This window comes from Adiantum capillus-veneris, chromosome 4, assembly GCF_014529385.1.
Source record: "Adiantum capillus-veneris isolate H3 chromosome 4, ASM1452938v2, whole genome shotgun sequence".
NCBI classification, from domain to species: Eukaryota; Viridiplantae; Streptophyta; class Polypodiopsida; order Polypodiales; family Pteridaceae; genus Adiantum; species Adiantum capillus-veneris.
This window is the reverse complement of record NC_140934.1, coordinates 119,198,686-119,220,922: the sequence shown is the minus strand read 5'-3', so window position 1 is coordinate 119,220,922 and position 22,237 is coordinate 119,198,686. Positions and strand designations below refer to the sequence as shown.

Here is a 22,237-nt window from a genome sequence, read left to right as displayed (position 1 = left end):
TCACACTGCTTAAACTGTATACCCAAGTAATGATGCAACAGCCCCAAATCTTTCATCTTGAAAGTAGCATTCAAATCAGCCTTAAATTCAGCAATATGTCTCTCATTTGGTCCAGTGATCAGAAAATCATCGACATAAAGAACCACAATGAGAAGTACATCACCCTCACGCTTAACATACAACGTGCTTTCTGTTGGACTGTTACGAAAGCCTCCTTTAACCAAATGAGTGTCAGATTTCTCATACCAAGCACGAGGAGATTGATTCAACCCATACAAAGCCTTCTTACATCTGCACACTTTGTCCTCTTGTCCTTATATGACAAAACCGTGAGGCTGCATTACATTTACTTCCTCAAATATGCCACCATTCAAGAAAGCAGTAACAATGTCTGATTGATGTACATCCCAACCAAAATGAGCTACCAATGCACATAGAAAATGCACAGTAGTCATACGACAAGTGGGAGAAAAAGTCTCTTCATAATCTATGACTTTTTGTTGTGCATAACCCTTTGCAACAAGTCCAGCCTTATGGCGATCGATCTCACCATCCGGCTTGCGTTTCAACTTGTAAACCCACTTCGTACCAATGGCCTTTTTGCCAGGAGGCAAATCACATAAAGTCCATGTGTCATTTTTTATAAGTGCATCATATTCTGATTGCATGGTAGCCATCCAATTTTCTTAATTTTGTGCTTCATCAAAAGACAGAGGCTCCTCAACATCATGTAAGCTAGACACAGCCAAAGCATAACAATCTGATGCATAAGATGCATGGCGAGAGCCTGAACGAGTACGACTAGACAAAGGTGCATCCAATTTACTGTCACACAAAGTGTGCACCAACCATTTTGGAATACCTCTAGCCTACTCATTTTCAGCCCTTTCCTCATCAAGTACATCATGTACATCTACATCAGTAATAGGCTGATCTATAACATTTTCAGAAACCCCCATAGGCTGTACATTTGCCTCATTGGAACTTACATTCGTATTTCCACCACTGAAAAGAGGCAACAAAGTGTCATAAATGTCCCTGTGAGCTTACATTACTATCTCATGACAACAAGGGTTGAACAGAATCTTCCACAAACACTACATCCCGTGAAACCAGAATACGTTTTGTTTGTGGATGATACAACCTATAACCTTTTCTTTCAGCACTATAACCAACAAAAATACATTTGACAGCCTTATCATCCAATTTTTTGCGTTGTGTTTGTGGCACCAAAGCATATCCCAAACAGCCAAAAACACGCATGTGCTCAATAGAAGGCTTTCTATCATGCCATGCCTCATATGGAGTAATAGACTGCAAAGCTCTCGTAGGACACCTGTTTAGTACATAAGTGGCACACATGATGGCCTCAAGCCAAAAAGAATGCGGTAAAGCTTGACTTTTGACCATACATTGTGCCATTTCCGTCAGTGACGTGTTTTTCCTCTCAACAACACCATTTTGCTGAGGTGTATAAGGCATTGTACATTGGTGTTTTATCCCACGACTAGCCAAAAATGCATTAAATTCATGAGACATATACTCCCCCCCTCGATCGGAACGGAGGGTGCCCATAGTATATTTCGAGACATTTTCAGCCATAACCAGAAATTGTTTGAAGCACATAAAAAATTCGAACTTCGCTTTAAGTAGAAATACCTATGCATGCCTGGAGTAATCATCAATGAAAGTCATGAAGTAAAGGTAATTGCCAAAGGACGGAGTTTGCATGGGCCCACAAACATCACTATGTACAAGCTGCAACCTGCATGTGGCCCGAACTGAACCATCCTTTGGAAACTTAGAACGCTGCATCTTACCCAAAATACAGCCTTCATAAACATGTTTGACAGGTGCTTTAAGAGGCGGCAAAGAAGCAACCATATCAGATTTCTGCAAACGTAGCAAACTAGCAAAATTCAGATGACCAAACATGCATGCCAAAGTTTTGCATCTGAAGTAGCCCTTGAATCTGCAACAACATTTGCAAAATTTTATCCACACTTGTCATACAAAGTGAGCTTATATAGCTCACGGCACAAAAGGCCAGATGCAACAATTTCATCACCAAAACTGAGATCATGAACTGTACATCAGTCATCCACAAATTTGACTACAAGTCCAAGTCTAGCAAGTGCGGATACAGACAAGAGATTCTTCTTGATCCCAGGTACATAAAGTGCATCAACAAGTGTGAAGGAACTACCATTTGCAGCAGTAAGTACAATCTTTCCAACTCCCTGAACCGGATAAGAGGCATTGTTGGCACAAGTGACTGGATTCCCATGAGGGACAGACTCGAGAGAGGTATACAATTCACGATGTGAGGTAATGTGCTTTGTAGCACCACTGTCAAAATACCACACATGTGAATTTGCATCAACTGACAAGCATGCATCATGGACAATAGGATTGTAAGTGCACTCTGCGCTAAAAGCCCATTCTACATCAACATCAACATCATAGTCTCCTTTCGCTGCATTTGTAGTGAAACCAGCATTTGCAGTGGAACCACCCTCTTTCTTCTTAGCCTCTTTGGCCTTCAACTTAGGACACGACTTGATCAAGTGATCATTAGCTTTACAATAATGGCAACGCATCTTCTTTTTGCCCTTATCACTAGAATTGCCAGACGAAGTGCTGCCAGCAGAAGCATTAGGAACAGATGTTTTGCCACTCGTAGCAGAACCATAAGAAGTGGCTGCATTACTGTTACCACCCTTTCTCTGAGAAGCAATAAAACCCTGTTCAACTGCACACTATCTAGTCCTGTTTTCTAGAAAGTGACTCTTGCAACAACAATGTGCATAATGCATCAAACTTGACAACTTCTGGATTTCCTTGGGTCATAAGTCTCCAAGTACCAGCAAAAGTCTGGTAAGAATATGGTAAGGCTTCAAGATAGTCTGCACAAGGGAACTGTCTGAAATGACTTCTCTTGCAGAAATAAGTTGCTCATTGATATCCTTGACACTAGCAAGGAAAGTGTCGATATCATCTTCCTCATGCATAATCTTCGACTCCATCTCTTTACGCAGCAAAGCAATTTTAGCCTCATTGCGACTTGCATAAAGACCAGCCAAAATATCCCAAGCCTGTTTTGCAGATTTTGCTGAACGAATGTGAGGAACAATGGTGCGCTTCACAGACAACGCAATCAATGCATGAGCCTGCGCATCCTTAACATCCCAACGAGCTTGTTCTGCCGTAGGCAAAACAACTCTAACAGTAGCAATCCTTGCAGCAAGACCTGCAACATTCTCAATATCGCCTACATCCTAAGAACCAGGACGTACATCAATGCCCTGCACAATATTCCAGACGCCCTTTGACACAAGAACGTGTTGCATCATATAAGCCCACATAGGGTAATTGTCCCCATCCAACCTGTCCTCAACAGCAAACATCTTGAACACATCTGTGTTGTTGTTGTCAGCCATGGTAAATGTTGCACCTAATGTGAAAACTGCCCGAGAACAGGAGAAATGGAGCGGGAACAACACATGCTATATAGCACAAACCGTAGAAGACTGTAAGGCACATGTTATGCAGAAAACGACACTGACAAAAATTTTGCACAAAATGATGAAATTGCCTGTGCAGACCTGCCTATAGTGGAAACGGAGGCCGAAATGAGCCCGAATCAAAAATCTGAGCAGACCAAGCTCTATGAGATTTCCCAACGTATTTGTCGACCTGCGAATGCTTGCCAAAGCTCACTGAAATCGGAGAAAGTGAGCAGGCGTGTGCTGGAGCAGCTGGCGACTAAGCCCGGGAGGACGTGACCTGTTCTGATACCAATTGTTGGAATTAGGGTTGCAGAGAAACGCACACATCTTGAAGAAGACGAAGGAAGCTCAAGGCACACAATAGAGAGTGTATTACTTAGTGTGCAATGGAAAGATAGATAGCCCTAGAAGGATGGGCGTATATACAATGCTCGGGGGAAAAAACCTCCTAAAGAGGGGAAAAATGCCCTGACGGTCCTAGTGTGTTCACACACATCACTACCACATGTATATGGTAACATTAAGCACAAAAAAATAATGTTGGGAGAAAATGTATGACAAACTGGCATTGATTGATGTGTCTGAGGAATCTAGCTTAACATGGTCAAATTAGCAGTAAGGTAACTATTTCAAATCTGATAGATTGGACAGATTGTTCATGACTGGTGATCCAATGCATGACCATTGGATGGTAAGCTATAAAATCAGACTCTTCTTTGCTCCTATTTGATCATAAGCTTGAACTACACAAAGGTGAGCACAATTTTAAATCTAGTTGGATTCACTTGGATAACTCACTGTTCAAGTTGAAGGCTATGAAAAACAAGGTTAACAGGTAATTTTAATGATGCATTTTCATATCATTATAAAGCCTCAAAGCCTAGGATGTGGCCATAAAAAAATACCCAAAAAGCTTTGACTGTGTACAAAAGGCTAGCCAAGGAGATTAGAGAAAACAGAAGAATGATGATAAATAAACAAATCTTTGATTTAGAGAAAGTTTCTTCAGTTAGTAATTCTCCCTCCGGTGAGCTTATCAAGTTAAAGTAGGAACTGAGAGGACAATGGCTCTTGGAAGCATTGGTGAGATCTTCAGAATACTGGGGATACCCATGGGTTTCAAGGTCACTTTTAATCAAAGATGGTATTGGGTTGTTGAAAAATTCAAAAAGAAGCTCTACTCTTGGCAAAATTGCCAGCAAAACCTGGCTTCTAGAGTTTCTGTCCTTAATCATTATCTCCTATCATCACTTTACTTTTTGTCTTGTTGGATGCGTTCACAATATCAACTGAACAAAGTGTAAACCTTGGCTATAAGATTTTTTTTGGGGAGGATCATGTGATCTCAAAAAATTGCTGCATGGATAAAGACAAAGGTGGCTTGGGGATTTTGAACATCCAATTACTTTCTTCCAGACTAGCTTTTGAATGGATTAAGAGACCTGCATCCTCCAGTGACTACTAGGCCTTATTAATCAAAAGATCCATGTAGCTCTTCCACTTAAAAGACTACAATGCCTGGAAAGGTCTTTCAGCCATGGTAATTTTTACTTCTAAAGCTAACCTTGTCCCAAAGGGGTCGTCTTTGGTTTGCACATTTTGGAGAGCTTGGACAAAAAAATAGATAGAGTGGATCCCTCCTAAGAGTTGAATTATCTGTGCCTATAGGATTCTATGTGGTTTAGCCTTCACTCTTAGGGCTAGCCTTTGTTCTTGTCAAGAAGAGCACATGCCTGCTTCAAAGTAGGTGGCAAAACTTGGAAGGATGTATACAAGGATAACAGGTGGCTTACCAAAGTGAAATTGTTTCATAAATTTTTGATTTCTCAAGGGTGTGTAGATTTCAACTCCTGTGAATTCAACTTTACAGAGATGTTTTATAGGCAGTCACCTTTTTGTTGACAAGATTTGCAAAGCTATTAATGCATATAAGGCAAGTTACCAGAAGATGGATCTTGCCCTAGTCACAAAAGATGGAAGATTTTCTTGAATTCTCAGCTGTGGTCTTATATATTCGAGTGCATCTGGGCCAATCCCCTCTTAACGAAATAGAGTTGTCTCATGCGGACTGTAAAAAAAGCACATCAAATGGGAATTTCAGATAGAATTTGCTGCAGTTGTCAATCTTAAGAAGAATCTATTCAACATCTTTTTGTTAAATGTAAACACAATAGGCAATGCAAAATTGAGCTACAAAAAGCCTGGGGTCTTGCCCCTTCATAGGTTTCTTGGAGAACTTTGCTATAGGGAGAATGTAGAGCGTTGGATGTTCCCTTGTGGACATCTCTTACAAGAGCTTCTTTATGGCATGTATGGATTGAAAGAAACAAAGCTTGCTTTGGTAAGCCTTACTTATCTTTAAGTGCTAAGCTATGTGTGAGTTTCATCCTAGTTATGAGGGGAATTGCCTTCATGTCTAGGAGGTCTCACATTGCGATGTGTCACAAATTCAAAAATCCTTCAGATGCCAAAGATGGCTATAAGTGTGTATGTGCGGCTAGACGACTCCTCATTCAAGATGTAACTCTCGTATGTTGTGACCACGACTTCCTATTTGGTCATGATGACCCTTATCCTTCCTTAGGAGTATTTGTATCTTGTTTTTTTTAAAACTTTTTTATTCTCAGAAAAGGGGAAATTACTAGAATATGCCTATAATTCGTGAAAATTCCCGAAATACCCCTCAAATTTCAAAAATTTTCAAAATATCCTCGTATCTATTTTGGTTGGATTGTTCAAGATTTTCTAATCTTTATTCCTTTTTGACGATTGTGATCGGTGTTATGTAATTTGTCACAAATTATCTCGAAAAAAGGCAAGTATGTCGCTGTAATTTTGAAGCACGTCGAAATAGGGGGAATTTGAGGAGATCCGCTGCTTTGGAAAAGACAAAAAGGAGGACTGGGCAGGTCGCTGTCATGGGTGTAGACGTCCGGTTAAGGTTTTTTTTTTATCGTGATTAAATTGTCAAGATTTTTCGGGGTGCTCTACACGGCGGGCATGCAAGGAGAGGAGTCCTAGCAGTGCAGGCAGGTCGCAAGGGTATTGGCGAGGCGCAACAAGACCAGGAAGGGAGTCCAACTGCGGCGACCGGGGTGTCTCTCTCTCTCTCTCTCTCCGCGCATCACTGGAGACTCTCTCTCTCTGGCAAATAGCATGATCTGAGCTGCGAACACCAAACTGTGTGTGTGTGTGTGTGTGTGAAGGGAGGGGTACAACAGATGTCGAGAGCAAAAGCATGGGAGAGGGTCGCTCGGTGATCAGGCGGTGGAACCGTTTAGTGAGATGTGATGTTGACAGCGAAGCCACAAAGGGGCAAAGAGCTGAGCATGTTCTTCGTCTGACCACGAACACCGACGATCGCAAACTCCTGGTGTTGTAGCAGAGGGGTTAATTTGGGAATTTTTGAAATTTGAGGGGTATTTTTGGAGGGTAATATTCCAAAAAAAAAAAAAAACAAGAGTAGAAAGAACAGGGGGTGACACGTCCCGCAGGAAATTCCAGGAATGGTCCGTTGACGCTATGCTTCGTGGGGTGACCGGCAGGCGGCGGGGCTGTTGGCGGCTGAAATGAGAGCGTGCGTGGCTCCCCTGGCGCCGGGTCCAATGCAGAAACGCCCTTGTGCTTTATTTTCTACTACGTACGTCAGCTAATAATTTTCTCATTTTCGGCTGAGACCAGCCTGCAGATTTGCAGAATCTCGGCTGCTTTCGCCAAGAAGCCAGATAGGTCTAAATAGGCGTTGAAAAAGGTGAAAATATTTACTTTAGCAATAGCAAAAAAATACCTTCAGAAATGGTCTTTTAAATGCAGCATAATTCAGTAGCACAACGGTAAAAAAAACACTTTATCAGGCAGAGCCTGGAGAGGCACAAATATAGGAATATCTTTTCAATATAATAGAAATAATGCCTGAGGGCCCAGGGCATAAAAAATAATAGTGGTCTGGTAATAAAATTACGCTGCAGGGATGTTTGCTGAGCTGGCGGGGAGCTCTCGGCTGACGTGCGCGCTCCCTCCCTCTCACAGACGGCAAGTGGCAGCCAGCAGTGACGTCCTCGAACGCCCGGACGCTGTCGGGACTCTCCTCACTGGGTCCCTTTTGCCAGGTGGCGGCATCCTATTTGGAGAAAATGCTTAGCTGAATTTCTGTATTATTTGTTGATTCGTACCTAACTTAATCATAGTGTTATAGCTCTGTGGCAAAGTTAAAAACTTTTAAAAATCTACGTGGTAATTGCTCATTGGATGATGAATATGTTTAGCTTAATTTCCCTCATTAAGCAGAAATTTTGCTGATTTTTTTTTAGGCTCTCTGTTTTCACAAAGAGTTGCTGTACAAATTTGCCTGTGTTCAGGTTTGATAATTGAAATCAATGAAATGAATTTCTGCTACACTGAGTTTGTGATTTGTGGTTTTCATCCAAGATTCGCCCCCTCCCCCCCCCCCCTCTCTCTCTCACACACGCACACACTCACACACACACACACACAAACAATGAGACCTTTCCCCTCCCCTTTCCTCACGTATTGATGCTTCTTCCCCCTAGCGTCTACATCTCCTTCTTCCGTCGCCCTCCAGTCCTTGACATGGCCGTTTTGTAGCAGGGGCGCTTCTGTAGAAAGCTATGGGAAACATTGTAAGTCTCTCTCTCTCTCTCCCCCCCCCCCCTTCCCCCCCCGCCCGGCGCCCCCAACGCCCTTTCCTCCTCCACTTCAGTGACGATGTCTGTGGGCCCTTACAGGAGTCGGGCGAACTATTATGGGACAACACATTTGAACCAGCCAGGGGAGGTGCAGACTTTTACAGAGATGATGATGTATTCAGGGATGACTACTACAGGAATCAAGACTGGGATGCGGAGCGGACACCACCTGCCCGGACCCCTGCTCGCACAGCGCCTCCTTCCCCTGCGCCTCCGCCAGTTGCGAAAGAGCGAGACAAAGAAAAGGAGTCAGTAGCGGGCGAAGAATTGAGGACTTCTGAGCCTGCTACTCCAGCCCAAGTGGCTGCAGCCGACGAAATTGTCAGCGAGGCTGCCGAAACTGCCCAAGAGCAGATACCAACAGGGGAAGCTGGCACCACCGTCACCAATGAGCTTAACATTTCGAAAAGCCAGAAGACGAACCAGGTTGCTCCCGAGTCCACAAGCAAGGTAACTAACCAACTCTCTCCTCAGCATTTCTCTTAGCTGTGTCAAAACCTGTGCCTGCCTCAAGACTGAGGAAATTATGGTGAAGCAGTCTGCCGATGTTGCAACAACAGTGGTGATGAAGGAATCTCGTCGACATTCTCGCCTTCGAGACCTGCCATTTGCATTGCTCTTTATCTTTCACATGCTTTTAGTAGCAGCAGGAATCCTTTTTTTGAACGTCGTATACCTCCGGGACATAACACAAACGAAGCTTCATAATTTGATAAGATGGTTTCCACAGCTGGGTGCAGCTATTGCCACAGGTGGCTTATTTGCCTTGATATGTCAGGCTCTCTTCCGGTCGTACCCAACATTTATGGTGCGCTCTATTCTGTGGGCAAGTTCTATACTCACCTTCGGAGCTGCGCTCATGCTCATTTCCACAAGCGTCCCTGCGAATTTGGGAGTTGGCATACTCTGCCTCATATTCTCCATCTGCCAGAGTCTCTACGCCTGTTGGGTCACCAGTAGGTAGTCAACTGCACTCAATTTTATCTCTTTTGCAATTCGTCGACCTCTCACATGTTGCAAGGAAATTTGTCAAGAGTTGTCCTGGCTGATCGCTTTATGAATGTGTATCCTTGAAACAGAATAAAATATGCGGCTGACCTGCTCGTTTTTTCACTTAATACTGCCAAGAAGGTGCAAGGCACATATTGGATCTCAACGTGGGTGCTTGCGGTGGCTGCTGTATGGGTGGTGTTCTGGAGCTTCGGGGTGGTGAGTGCGTTAACATTTGAGTTGGCTCCTCTCGTGGTTCTGGCTCTTTTGGTCAGCTTGGCCTGGACACTGGAGACATTGCGTAATGTAGTATGCACTTACACTGCCAGAGGTGTAGCTGCTATCTACATGACGAATGCCGCACATTCTCATTGGGATCGCTCTCTGCTTTCTGCTTTCACATCCTGGTTTGGCAGTATCTGCCTTGGCTCACTCATTGTTCCCATCCTCCACGTTCTACGTGTTGTGGTAAGTGAACGGACGGCTCTAAAGTTCTGTGTCTTGGTGGATGTGTATGTCCAAACTCTTGAAATGACACGCGTTTGGAAATCCCTCACCGGATGCTTCGCCCTGCAGGCTCGCGGATTAAATAGAATCCATGGAGAGAACGAGTTCATGTTCTCGTGCGCTGACTGTTTCTTGAAAGTTACTGACAGTTTCACTAAGTATGCAAACAACTGGGCATACGTTCAGGTATATTTTTGTGCTAATTTTTCCGATTTAATGCTTCTTTTAGTGCTAGGCTTCATTTTGGTTGAGTCTGCCCTTAATCTTCGGAGTCATGACAGAAACTCAGTACGCTGAACTTTGCGATGATGTATGCTCATGTGTGTGTGTGTGTGGTGTGTTTGGGAGCATACTACACCCACTATTGGGCACTGACGACATTAGTGGGTATGTCGTGGTTTTTAGTCTATTTATGCATGATGAAGCTGATGGTTATGTTGTCTTGTGGGTGACTACCATGGATCTATACCTTGCACTTTCTTTAAGGGTGAATCTGGGCTTATCCTGGATTCATCTAGGTATATCTTTTACATAAATTCCTCTTTTTTCTGGCACTTGTCTGTATTGTCTGTGGTCACAATCTCTTACATTTCTATAATTGATATGGCAGGTGGCTGTTCATGGGAAGGGATTCCTGCAAGCTTCAAGAGATACATTCAACTTGTTCAAGGCCAAGCGGCTAGACATCATTACTGAAAAAGATTTGACAAGCTCCTTCTGTGTGCTTAGTGGCATATCGGGCGGCATGCTATGTGTTTTAGTTAGTGGTGGCTGGACTTTTGGAACTCATAAAGCTCTCACCTCGTCGGTTTCCGTTGTCTCGTTTTTTATCGGCTACTTCTTGGTAAGTATATGCTGCTAACATACTCGCACCGCCAGTAGCTTGCATACTTAATAGGGAAGTCTGCAAGGGAATTCCAAAGAAAACCATGTACTTAGATTCATTATCCGAAGCTTCCTTTTAATCACCCTAAAGTAGTCACCTTTGCGCACATACTCCCAAATCACCCATATCCCGTTTATTTTGTTTTATGATGTCTCTGAATGCAGGGGTTGTCTTACTGCTTGCAGGTTCGTATTACGATGGCTGTGCCACAAGGAGCCGTTTGTGCGCACTATGTGTGCTATTGTGAGGAATCTGCTTCCCCGGAGCTGGCAGGTCCAGTTCCTGAGCGCTTAAAAGAGCTTCTAGCTGATTCTGATGCTGAGATGGCCTAACAGGCCTGATTACATTGTTGTGCCCAAACAGAATCCTCCTCCCTCCTCCTCTGCCTCCTCTTCCACCCACTTTCAAACTGTCAAAAAGTGTGGGATATATCTACAGATGCCCCCTCGAGTTTGTATATAACCGTTCCGGCAGGCAATTCGCTTGTATTCTCTGTGCGAAACCGCAATTTTATTGTAACAATAGCATTGATCGGTCATGCAATTTTGTCATGGAGTTTCGGCAGAGTTCTGTGTAACATGGAAGCACTCTTCCTTGACTCCTTGTATCCCACTCCTAGCGAGAAGCCAAGAGGAATTTTTACATTTTTGGATTCTTTATACCTTGTGCGCGCTTAGGTCTGAGCAATATCTTGATTGTCTATGGGAGTTGTAATTATATAGTGGTGGTGGATCTAATGTTTCGGCTAGTGTTATCGGCTGATTAATATGCTACTTTTGCAGTTACCTTCTCACTTCAATTTCTGTAGCTGAAGGTTCATGTCGCAATTTCTTTCAGTTTGATGTGTTTGCAAGAGAACTCTCAAAGCTCGGCGAATGTGGATCGATGTTGGGGGAAAGGATGAGCGATGGGACGCTCCTTGCTGGTAAATGTCCGGGTTTTATCTGTGCAGCCCCTGGTCAATGTATTATGTACCTATGTAATACGGGGTGGCTATGCACACCAATGGACAAGTCATCCTGATGTGGAGTGCACAAAAACGGACATGTTACTAGGGAATGGCAGTCATCAGGAAATTATCCCTTGTTGCTTTTTATGTTTTTTGGTCAGTGCTGGGTATGGTTGGCGACTCGCAGCCTTCAATGTGGTCCCAAGCCACTCAGTGGAGGCCTCAACTCACCAAGCTCCCCACATGGGCTCTCTGACTTTGAAGTTTGGAATGTGGGTTGCAAAGTTGGTGGTTGACCTCAACCACCAATGCCATAGATATCTGGCTTTCTTCAGAAATGCTTGAGCAAAGCATGAAGAAAAGTTTGAGTGAAAGCCCTTATAGAAAGTCTGGATGTCATGAAGCAGACAATTCTGTGTGTGTGTGTGTGTGAGAGAGAGAGAGAGAGAGAGAGAGAGAGCCTTTCACACGTTGCAATGTAACTACTAACAATACAAAAAAGCAGCTTTTTTTAGATGCCAGTCAAATCAAGTCCTTGCTCCTTGAAAGCTGCTTTTATGCACATTGCAGCCTAATAAGAGCAATCGCACATGCTGTGACAACACATCATCCCCTTATTGAAAGATTCTTGCTTTAAGAAGGGGAACACCCAAGGCCCACTTTGAATGGTTTGCTTATGTCTTTTCAAATGTAAGCACTGAGCTCACTCTCTAATTATAAACAACTGCCCCACCTCTCTAATCCTACTCCTCTTCCTTTTAAATATAGAGATATGGACACACATTTGGCCCCCCTCGTCCTTTAAAATATAGAGACATTGGCTTCTTCCCAATTGCCAATGTGAGCTTTCATCTTGTTTTAGTTTGCGAAAGGGTCCGTTTGTTTAATGGCCTTGTGTGTTTGTCAGTTGTTTTAGAACGCCCGCGGGAGAGTCCACCTCGCCCATATAACTTGAAGTAGGAATACAATTCGATACCTCAAATCCTTCCAAGATGGTGCGCTGTGTTCTCCTGTGTTGCTATAGCAGAGCTTGACATCTTGCACAAGATCCCACATTGTGACTTACCTCAACATCATGAGCCTTTGTGAGGGAGGCGTTGCATACCTAGCTAGGTATGCGGTGCCTCTCGAGCAGAAGCTCATGATGTTATGCATTGTATGAAAAACAATGAGAGACTCCGTTTTCCTACATGAGAAAACTTATAGATCTTCTTGTGTTGCTATGATTTTAGTTCCTTATATTACTTTCTATAGTCTAATGAGGACACAATCACCTCTACAGTTTCCTGTTTCCCCATAAGTTTATAACTAAACATAAACAAAAAGTTCATTTTAGTTTGTGTGTGTGTGTGTGTGTGAAGATAGAGAAGAAGAGAGAGAGAGAGAGTTGTGTGGCATGTGTGTGTGTAGGAAGAGATAAGTAAGAGTAATAAGCACAATGAATGGTGGACAACATGGAATGAGATTGGAATTAGGTTATGCCCACATGAGAACAGAGGAGATGAATTCATTATAGGCCAAGAATGTAAACTTGGATTCCAAACGTGTGACCTTTAAGTGTAAGTAAAGACAGTAATTTCTTGTGTTTTTGGCCTGTCTTCCAACTTTAGGTGATCATATCTTCATGCATGTAGATATTATATGACTTTGGGGCTTTTTTTAAAAAGTGGGTGTTTCACTATATGTAAAACTTATGTACTTTACGCGCTCAAAAACTATTTATACAACATCTTAGTTGCGAATTTTTCACGAGTAAAAGGGACCCTTTTTCAATTCAGTCTATAATTTTTTTTTCAAGATCCTTTTTCCAACAACCTTTTGTATGTGAAAATGTGCGAAACTATAGAATAAAATCATTCCTACTGTTAAATCCATATAATAGATGTTTTTCTTAATTCTAGTGACCCCCCTCGAGCTTTGGGGCATGGACGATACTTAATGGAGAATTTCCCTTTTGGAATCAAGGTTACAAGGGTGCACATACAAATTGGAGAAGTGTAAGCCCAACGAAACCCAAGCAACTCCATGGCTTCTAGGTGCTCGCGACCTTGTAAGCATTGCACCCATGGTCCTTTCTGGGTGTTCCCATGTGTTGTAGGTGGAATAGTGCTAGGACCATTTGCTGGCTTTTCATAATGGTAAGGGTGCGTATGGGTTGGAGTCGTACCATAGCTTGCATACCCTCTTTTATTCCTAGATTCATTTGGACAAAGTCTTTGTTCTCTTGATCTCAAGTTGTGATAAAATCATCAAAATGGCTTGCAGGTGGACCTTTTGGTAGTGCATATGGAATTCAAAATGTGTTAGTTTGTCCCAAGGTCTCGTGTGCAAAGAGTTTAGAGGCTTATGGATATTCAAAACCCCGAATACCATGCCATTGTGGTCTCCATAAAAGATCACATACTCATCATCGTGAAAAATGTTGCATACATAAATTTGGCGACACATTGAGGAATGACATTACCTTTGTTTTTTTCTTTCGGTTGCAATATTTGCAGTGCTTCAGGCACTAGAGTCGTAGTGAACTTTTGTGAAAGTACGATGTCAATACCCAACGGACTAAAATATCAAAGGCGACTAAACTTGTTTAGTTAAACAGACTTCTCTTGCAAAAGTGAAAGGAGATTCTAATGCTGATGTAGATGCAGAGTGGACATTTAGTGCAGAGTGCACTTATGATCCTTCTGTCCATGATACATGTATGTCAGTTTTGTTGTTGCGGATTCTCATGTGTGGTACTTTGATAGTGGTGCTACAAAGCACATTACCTCTCATCGTGACTTATTTACCTCTCTTGAGGATGTCCCTCATGGGAATATAGTCACTTGTGTCAACAATGCCTCTTATCCAGTCAAGGGAGTTGGAAAGCTTCTGCTACCTCCTGCGATGACAATTCTTTCACACTTGTAGATGCAATTTATGTACCTGGGATAAAAAAGAATCTTTTGTTTATATTTGCACTTGCTAGACTTGGTCTTGTTGTGAAATTATTTGTGATGAAATTGTTGCATCTGGCATTTTATGCCGTGGATTGTATAAGCTTACTTTGTATGGAAAGTGTGGGCAGAATTTTGCAAATGTAGTTGTGGATTCAAAGGTTGTTTCATTGATTAATCCAGACATGCATGGGTGTAAGCTAAGTCCGAAGTGTTTATGTGCTTCAAGCAATTTGTGGCTATGGCTGTAAGTGTCTCAAAACATACTATGGGCACCCTCCGTTCAGAATGAGGGGGGAGTATATGTCTCATGAGTTTAATGGATTTCTTGCTAATCGTGGGATAAAACACCAATGTAAAGTGTCATACACACCTAAAAAAAACGGTGTTGCTGAAAGAAAAAACAAGTCGCTTACAGAGATGGCATGATGTATGGTCAAGAGTCAAGCTTTACCACATTCATTTTGGCTTGAGGCCATCATGTATGCTACTTATGTACTCAACAGGTGTCCTGCAAAAGCTTTGCAATCTATGACTTCATATGATGCATGGCATAATAGAAAGCCTTCTATTGATCACATAAGCGTTTTTGGTTGTTTAGCTTATGCTTTGGTACCACAAACACATCGCTAAAAAATTGGATGATAAAGCTTTCAAATGAATTTTTGTTGGTTAGAGTACCGAAAGCAAAGGTTACAGGTTATACCATCCGTAAACAAAGCATATCTTGGTTTCACGAGATGTTGTGTTTGTGGAAGATTCTGTTTAGCCCTTGTTTTCATGTACTAGAGACAGTAATGTATGCTCACATGACATTTATTTCAGCTTGTTGCCTCTTTCTAGTGGTGGAAATTGACCATTCCCTACACCTTCTCACTTCAGTGCTGCTGGCTACTAAAAGAAAACGTTGCCCTGCAAATTTTGATAGCGCTACCTTTCTCCCCACTGTGCTTCGAGATTTTTACTTAGATCTTGATAGTGTTGCCTTTCTCCCTCACTAAGCTTCCAGATTTTTGCTTGATCATTGTTAGTGCCTGATTTATCAGGGCTTTCAGGACAGTCAGGCTATTACTTTTTGAATTGTAACTAAAACCTTTATCTTTGAACCTTAGGGATAAGTGAACATGGGTATTTTATATTTTGGGGAAGTTAGTTGTGTGTCTTGTGAATTCTCAGGACGAGAAGCAGTTATGTCTATGCCTGTTGATGCAGTTGGCTCTCTCCTGCATTAGTTCTGTGTTTTCTGCTGTATTACTGAATAATGATGATGAATGGCACACTATTTTCCCTCTATCTATGATGTTATGTACCTGTTTCCTTTGTAGTATGGTGTTTGAAGTATGCAGTTTCCTGCTTCCTGTTTGATACGAATTGTATGTTTACTGCATTGGTTATTTGTTATGGCAATGTGTGCCTAACATTTGGTGATCCTGCAATGGGTTCGAATTTCGCCTAAAACCATATGGGTGCTAAGGAATGAATCACAGCGGCGACCTGTTCCCTGATAGTGACCATTTGCGGGATTTTGCGAACTGGAAAACACCGGGGGAAGAGTCTGAGGAGTATGCATCACAATTCTTGAAAGAATTCTACCCACAACTGCCCAGCGAAGTCATAATTCTCATTCTCGAAAAGGTAGTTACAAAACTGTTACCCTTTGGAGCCTGTAATTTACCTTCAAACTACAATGTGCATAATCAAAGAATGCTAGTACAATATTCTAGACAAGGGAGAAGCAGCAATGCATGAGTGAATCAGGGCAGGGGTCCAATGTTCCACAACATTCATATGGAACAAGGTTTAGACTTAGAAGGGAATTATCTGCAAGGGGGAGACAAGGAGATGAGTTAGATGGTGATGATCAACAAGAACCAGTGAATTGCATGAACCTGAAGACAGGGTGCAGGAAACCCCACCTGCAAACCAAGAAGGCCAACAAACCACTCCACCCACAGCAAACCCACTATTGGGACAGTTGGTTAATGCATTACTAACTCAAACACTCTTAAGGACAAGAAGGCAGTTGCAGTTTGTACCTGCAAGAACATGTAATCTACCTTTTAATCCACTTCTGGTAAGAGTACCTGCACCACTTCCAGCACCACCAATGGCTGCACCAAATCCCAACGTGGGAGGGGCTAAGTTCAGCGGGAAGAAAACCCAAGATGCTGATAGCCATGTTGGTCAGTTTCAAACAAGATGGTCTGCCAGTGGGTATGAGGCACTTCATCCAGATGCAGTGAAGAAAGAACATTTTGCAGCAACATTGCAAGGCAAGGCCATGGATTGGTTCATCCAGTGTGGCATGGGAGCTTTTGCTGATTATAATGACTTGAAGCTTAGATTTCTTTTAAGGTTCAGGGAGGACAAGACACCTGAAGACATCTTGAACAAATTGAGAAGATTGAAACAGGAAGATTTGCTAGTGGAAGATTATGCACAAAAGTTCAGGAATTTGAATAACAGGTTGGAAGCAGCCCAACAACCTTCTATGGAGCAATTGGGAGATTATTTCTATAAAGGACTAAAAAAGCAGTTCAAGAGTGCAGTTGCAGGGAGACCCCCACTAGCCACTGCACAGGATTTTACTGAATTGGTGGAAGCAGCAGCTAGAGCTGAAAGGAGATATGGAGGTAAAGCAGAATTAAAAATAAGAAGAAGAAAAAGACTGAGGATTCAGATTCTGAAGCAGAAGACTCAGGATCAGATATTGAAGATTCAGATCAGGATATTGAAGAGGAAACTGATTATGAGGATGAAGAGTGGGCAGAAAAGAAGAAGAAAAAGAAGAAGAAGAAGGGAAAGAAAAAGCAGAAGAAGGACAAGATAAGGAAAAGACTGACAAGAAGCAGGGAAAGGATATGGTTACTGCAGAAGCAGTTAACCAGATTGTTCAGGAAAAACTACAATCAATGGGGATGAATCAGTTTGCAATGTCAGATAAACCTTATTGTCAGGTTTGTCAAAGATTTGGTCATGAATATGAGAATTGTTACTATAATCCAGATTTCAGGGGAAGAAGACCTGAGTACATTGTTCAGAAGATGAGGGAGGCAGCAGCAAATGTGGTAGCTCCACAAGGTAATAACAGGAGATATCAGGGACCTGCACCTCCAAGAAGATTTTAGAATCAAAACAATTGGGGATTTCAGAATAGGGGTCAAAATAACATGCAGTAGTCACCTTGTAATTATTGTGGAGCAACAGGACACAGACAAGGTCCTGATTGTGAGCTGTGGTGCAAACACAGAAATGATAGAGGTATTCCTATCATCAGATACAATAATAATAACAACAATAACAACAGGCCTCAGGGGCAAAACCAACAAACTCCAGTTCAATAGCAGCAGAGACCTCCAGGGGAGGCTAATCTTGTGGTTTTGGAAGAATGGATAGATGAAGAATGGGTTCAGGACAAAGTACCATGCTGTCAGGAGAAGCAGGAATCTGTTGACAAAGTTCAGGAATGTCAGTATACTCAGGGAATGTGTAAGCAATGCAATTGTGACTGTCCAACATGTATCCAAATTGAAGATGTCCCTGAAAGCAGTAAGTGAACTGATGTCATGATAGTGACAAGATCAAAATCAAAACCAATGAAAGAGGTTGTTCAGGAAAAAGCAGATAAAGGTACTGTTAACTGGAAAGAGCAGAAAGAAGTGAGAAATGAGACACTGAAGAAACTACAGCAATCTCAGGATGGGAATGTATTCACAGATGAGTGGGAATTTCCTGCAAATGCTTTGGGCAAGCAAGGTAAAGATTTGTTGGGACAAGGAAAAGCTGTACTGAAAGAGCAGGGCAGCAGTGATGAATTTTATGAAGCTTTGTTGGCAGCTCCAATTACATTTACTGTAAATTAGATGTTGAGGTTGGTACCTGCTTTTTCTCAACAATTGCTCAAAAAGTTAATGAAGGAAGTAAATGGTAATCAGGTAATGAGTACTGATCCTGAAGAAAATAATATTGGAGAGCATGTGAAGTTTTGCCAATGGATGTGGATTATAAAGTACCAGTTGTTGGGGTATCTATTGGGAAAGTTTTTGTCCCAGGAGTTTTCTTGGATGGTGGTTCAGGAGTCAATATTCTTCCAGAATCTACATGCAAAAAATTAACTCTCTTGAACTGGGATCCAACACCTTTTCAGGTAAAGATGGCAGATCAAAGGAGAGTTCAGCCTTTGGGAATTCTCAGAAATTTGTTAATTTCAGTGGGAGGATTGCAGTTTGTTGCCAACTTTGTAGTTCTCAGGTTAGAAGAATCAACATGTTCATACCCAATGATGTTGGGTAGACCTTGGTTGAGGGCAGCAAGAGTAAAGCAGTTATGGGGAGCAGATGCTATTGTAATCAAAAGAGGGAAGAAGAAAGTGAAAATGCAAATGGATGCAAAGAAAGTTATACCACCAGGGTTTAGGGCATTGCATGCAGAAGGACTCAACATGGTGGAAGAAATTGGAGAAGATGCAGAAGAGGAGTTTCTGAAGACTAATTCATCAGTAGTACCAATATTTGAAGTGGATGTGCAGAAGATTGCAGATAGATATGTCCTACATTTAGTGGATGATGGAAAACAATCAGGATTTCATGAATCACTGATTACTCAGGGAAGTAGACAACCAAGCAACAAAATGGGTAATGATTTACTAAAGAACCTGCAAATTCAAAAGAAGGAAGAAGAGGAAGCTATTGAAGCAGTGAAGCAAGCAGAAAGGGCATTTGAGCATCAGATGGAAAATACTGCTAGGGTAACTCAGGATGAACTGCAGGAACTGAACCTGAACACTCAGGAAGAACCCCAAACAGTGAAAGTCTCAGTAGATATTGATGAGGAATTTAAACTGAAACTTAAGGAGTTATTGTTGGAATTTAAAGATATTTTTGCATGGAAGTACATAGATATGAAGGGAGTTGATGCTAGTTTTTGTCAGCATAAAATTAACTTGAAGGCTGATGCAGTTCCTGTGGTACAACAAAGGTACAGGATGAATCCCAGCTATGCTAAGCAGGTAAAAGAAGAGATAGATAAGCTTTTGGCTGTTGGTTTTATCTATCCTGTGGAAGAAGTTACTTGGTTATCACCAATTGTTGTAGTTCCAAAGAAAAATGGCAAGATCAGGGTATGTGTTGACTACAGGAAGCTTAATGCAGCTACCAAAACTGATCCTTTTCCTTTGCCTTTTTGTGACACTCTACTTGATGCAGTAGCTGGACATGAGATTTATAGCTTCTTGGATGGATTTAGTGGGTATAACCAAATTGCAATGGCATTTGAAGACAGGAATAAAACTGCTTTTGTGACTGAATGGGGGGTGTATGCAAGTAATGTGATGACATTTGGTGTGAAAAATGCTCCTCCAACATTTCAAAAAGCAGTGCAACATATATTTTCAGAGTTTTTAACAACCTTCATGAGAGTTTTCTTGGATGATTTCAGTGTTTTTGGAAAGAAACAGGAGCATCTTGGACACCTGAGACTGTGTTTTCAGAAATGCAGGGAGTTCAGGTTGTCACTAAATCCAGCAAAATGTGCTTTTGCAGTTAAGAGGGGAGTCCTCTTAGGGCATATCATTTCTGAAGAAGGGGTTTCTATTGATCCTAACAAGGTGGAAGCCATCAGGAAAGCACCAGATCCCAAAACAGTTAAACAGTTGGGTAGGTTTTTGGGACAGGCTAAGTGGCATAATAGATTTTTGAGGTATTTGGCTCATGTGTGTATTCCATTGACAAAACATACAAAGAAAGATAGTGTATTTGAATGGAAGGAAGAGAAAATCAAAGCATTTCAGATTCTGAAGAATATGCTAACAGTAGCACCTGTACTGATTGGAAATTACCATTCCATATCTTTGTAGATGCATCCCATGTAGCAGTTGGAGCAGCATTGATGCAGGAGCAAAGAAGAGGATGGTTCAGACCCATTTATTATGCCAGTAGGGTATTAACACCTGCAGAAAAAAACTACACAGTGACAGAAAGGGAGTGCTTGGGAATGGTATATGCTTTACAAAAGTTTAGGCATTACTTGTTGGCAAACAGGGTAATTTTTCATGTTGATCACCAAGCATTGATTTACCTGGTCAATAAACCACATTTGTTAGGAAGGTTAGCCAGGTGGATATTGTTGTTGCAGGAGTTTGACTATGTGGTTATACATACTCCTGGAAGACTTCATGTCTTGGCTGATTATTTGAGTAGATTAGAGTCAGGGGAATATGATCCTGAAGGTGTACCTGATCAATTACCTGATGCAAAACTTTTTCTTATTCAGGTGACTGACCAGTCAGGGGACTGGTATGAGGACATGTTGCAATTTTTAACTGAAGGAGTTTTACCTGAAACAATGAACAAGGATCATAGAAAGAGGTTGGCCCTAAGAAGTAAACCATTTACAGTGATTGCAGGGGTGTTGTATAAGAGAGGAATTAATCAAGTGATCAGGAGATGTGCTCCTGAATATGAACAGAGAGCAGTTCTTGCAGAGGCTCATGCAGGTAATGTAGGAGGCCACTTTTTAGGAGATGTTACAGCAAAAAAGATATTTCAAGCAGGACTTTGGTGGCCTACTGTGATCAAGGATGCTCAGGAATTCAGTAAAAACTGTTTGTTATGTCAAAGAGAGGGCAAACCATTGAATGTAAATAGGATGCCATTACAACCTGTGCTACCTTTAGAACCATTTCAGAAGTGGGGGTTGGATTTTGTTGGTCCTATCAAACCACCTGCAAGATTTACACAGAACAGGTATATTCTGGTTGCAACTGATTATTGCACAAAATGGGTTGAAGCAATAGCTTTGAGAGATAATGCAGCAAGGAGTGTGGCAAAGTTTCTTTACAAGAATATCATGACCAGGTTTGGGTGTCCAATTGAGCTAGTTTCTGATCAGGGAGGCCATTTCATTAACAAAGTGATCAGTAAACTGACTGAACTGCATATGATTTTACACAAGAAATCAACTGTGTATTACCCTCAGGCAAATGGACAGGCAGAGAGTACCAATAAGATTTTGGTTAGGATAATCAGGAAGCTGGTAAATCAAAACAGGACAGACTGGGATGAGAAGTTAGACTCTGCACTTTGGGCTTTTAGGACTGCATTCAAAGTCACAACAGGAATGACACCTTTTAAGTTGGTTTATGGGCTAGAAGCAGTGGTACCCATGGAGTTTTTGGTGCCTAGTCTCACGGTGGTAGTGCAGCAGAAGTTGTCCCCTGAGGAGTCAGTAAATTACAGGAAAGAAGAACTGCTCAAGCTGGAGGAGGATAGGATTCAAAGCATGTACACTGCAGAAATAATTCAACAGAGAAGACAGGCATGGATAAACAGGAACATTAAGTTTAAAATTTTTTCTCCAGGAGATTGGGTAATGGTTTACAACAGTAAACTGGGACACAGACCCGGCAAATTGAAACTCAGGTATGTGGGGCCATTTAAAATTCTCAAAGCAGTTGGTCCAAACACTTTTATTTTAACTGATGAAGCAGGCAAAGTCATAGTCAAACCAATAAATGGTTTCCGACTTAAACCTTTCTTTGGACAAAATCTGGAGGACCAAAAAGAGAATAAAAGTCATGAGGTTAATTTGATCGTGATTCCTCGCACATGTGGAAAAGAGAGTGGAGCCATCATTTTTAAAACATTTGAGTTGATACGCGACCAGCGTTTGCATCCTTTGTGTTTCTTTCTTGCATGCGTAGCCATGTCTCCACGCAGAGCATCTATGGCCTCCAAGTCTGATTATCATGGTGAAGA

General features: G+C 41.9%; 1 protein-coding gene across 1 annotated transcript; it reads left to right on the top strand.

The window, feature by feature from the left end:
• The first annotated feature begins 7,966 nt into the window (after positions 1–7,966).
• On the top strand, positions 7,967–11,257 carry LOC147459890 (protein PNS1-like). The gene is made up of 7 exons (XM_086511069.1): positions 7,967–8,149; positions 8,255–8,665; positions 8,754–9,175; positions 9,295–9,673; positions 9,782–9,898; positions 10,323–10,556; positions 10,784–11,257. Exons 1-7 carry the CDS (start codon positions 8,138–8,140, stop codon positions 10,928–10,930), a joined length of 1,722 nt encoding a protein of 573 aa, XP_086367195.1. The 5' UTR covers positions 7,967–8,137; the 3' UTR covers positions 10,931–11,257.
• Positions 11,258–22,237: the final 10,980 nt, after the last annotated feature.

What these genes read in the sequence shown, in the direction of transcription:
- LOC147459890 (XM_086511069.1), top strand. An exon ending in CTCCCGAGTCCACAAGCAAG is followed by an intron (nt 8,666 to 8,753) that starts GTAACTAACCAA and finishes ATGGTGAAGCAG; the next exon opens with TCTGCCGATGTTGCAACAAC. An exon ending in GCCTGTTGGGTCACCAGTAG is followed by an intron (nt 9,176 to 9,294) that starts GTAGTCAACTGC and finishes TCCTTGAAACAG; the next exon opens with AATAAAATATGCGGCTGACC.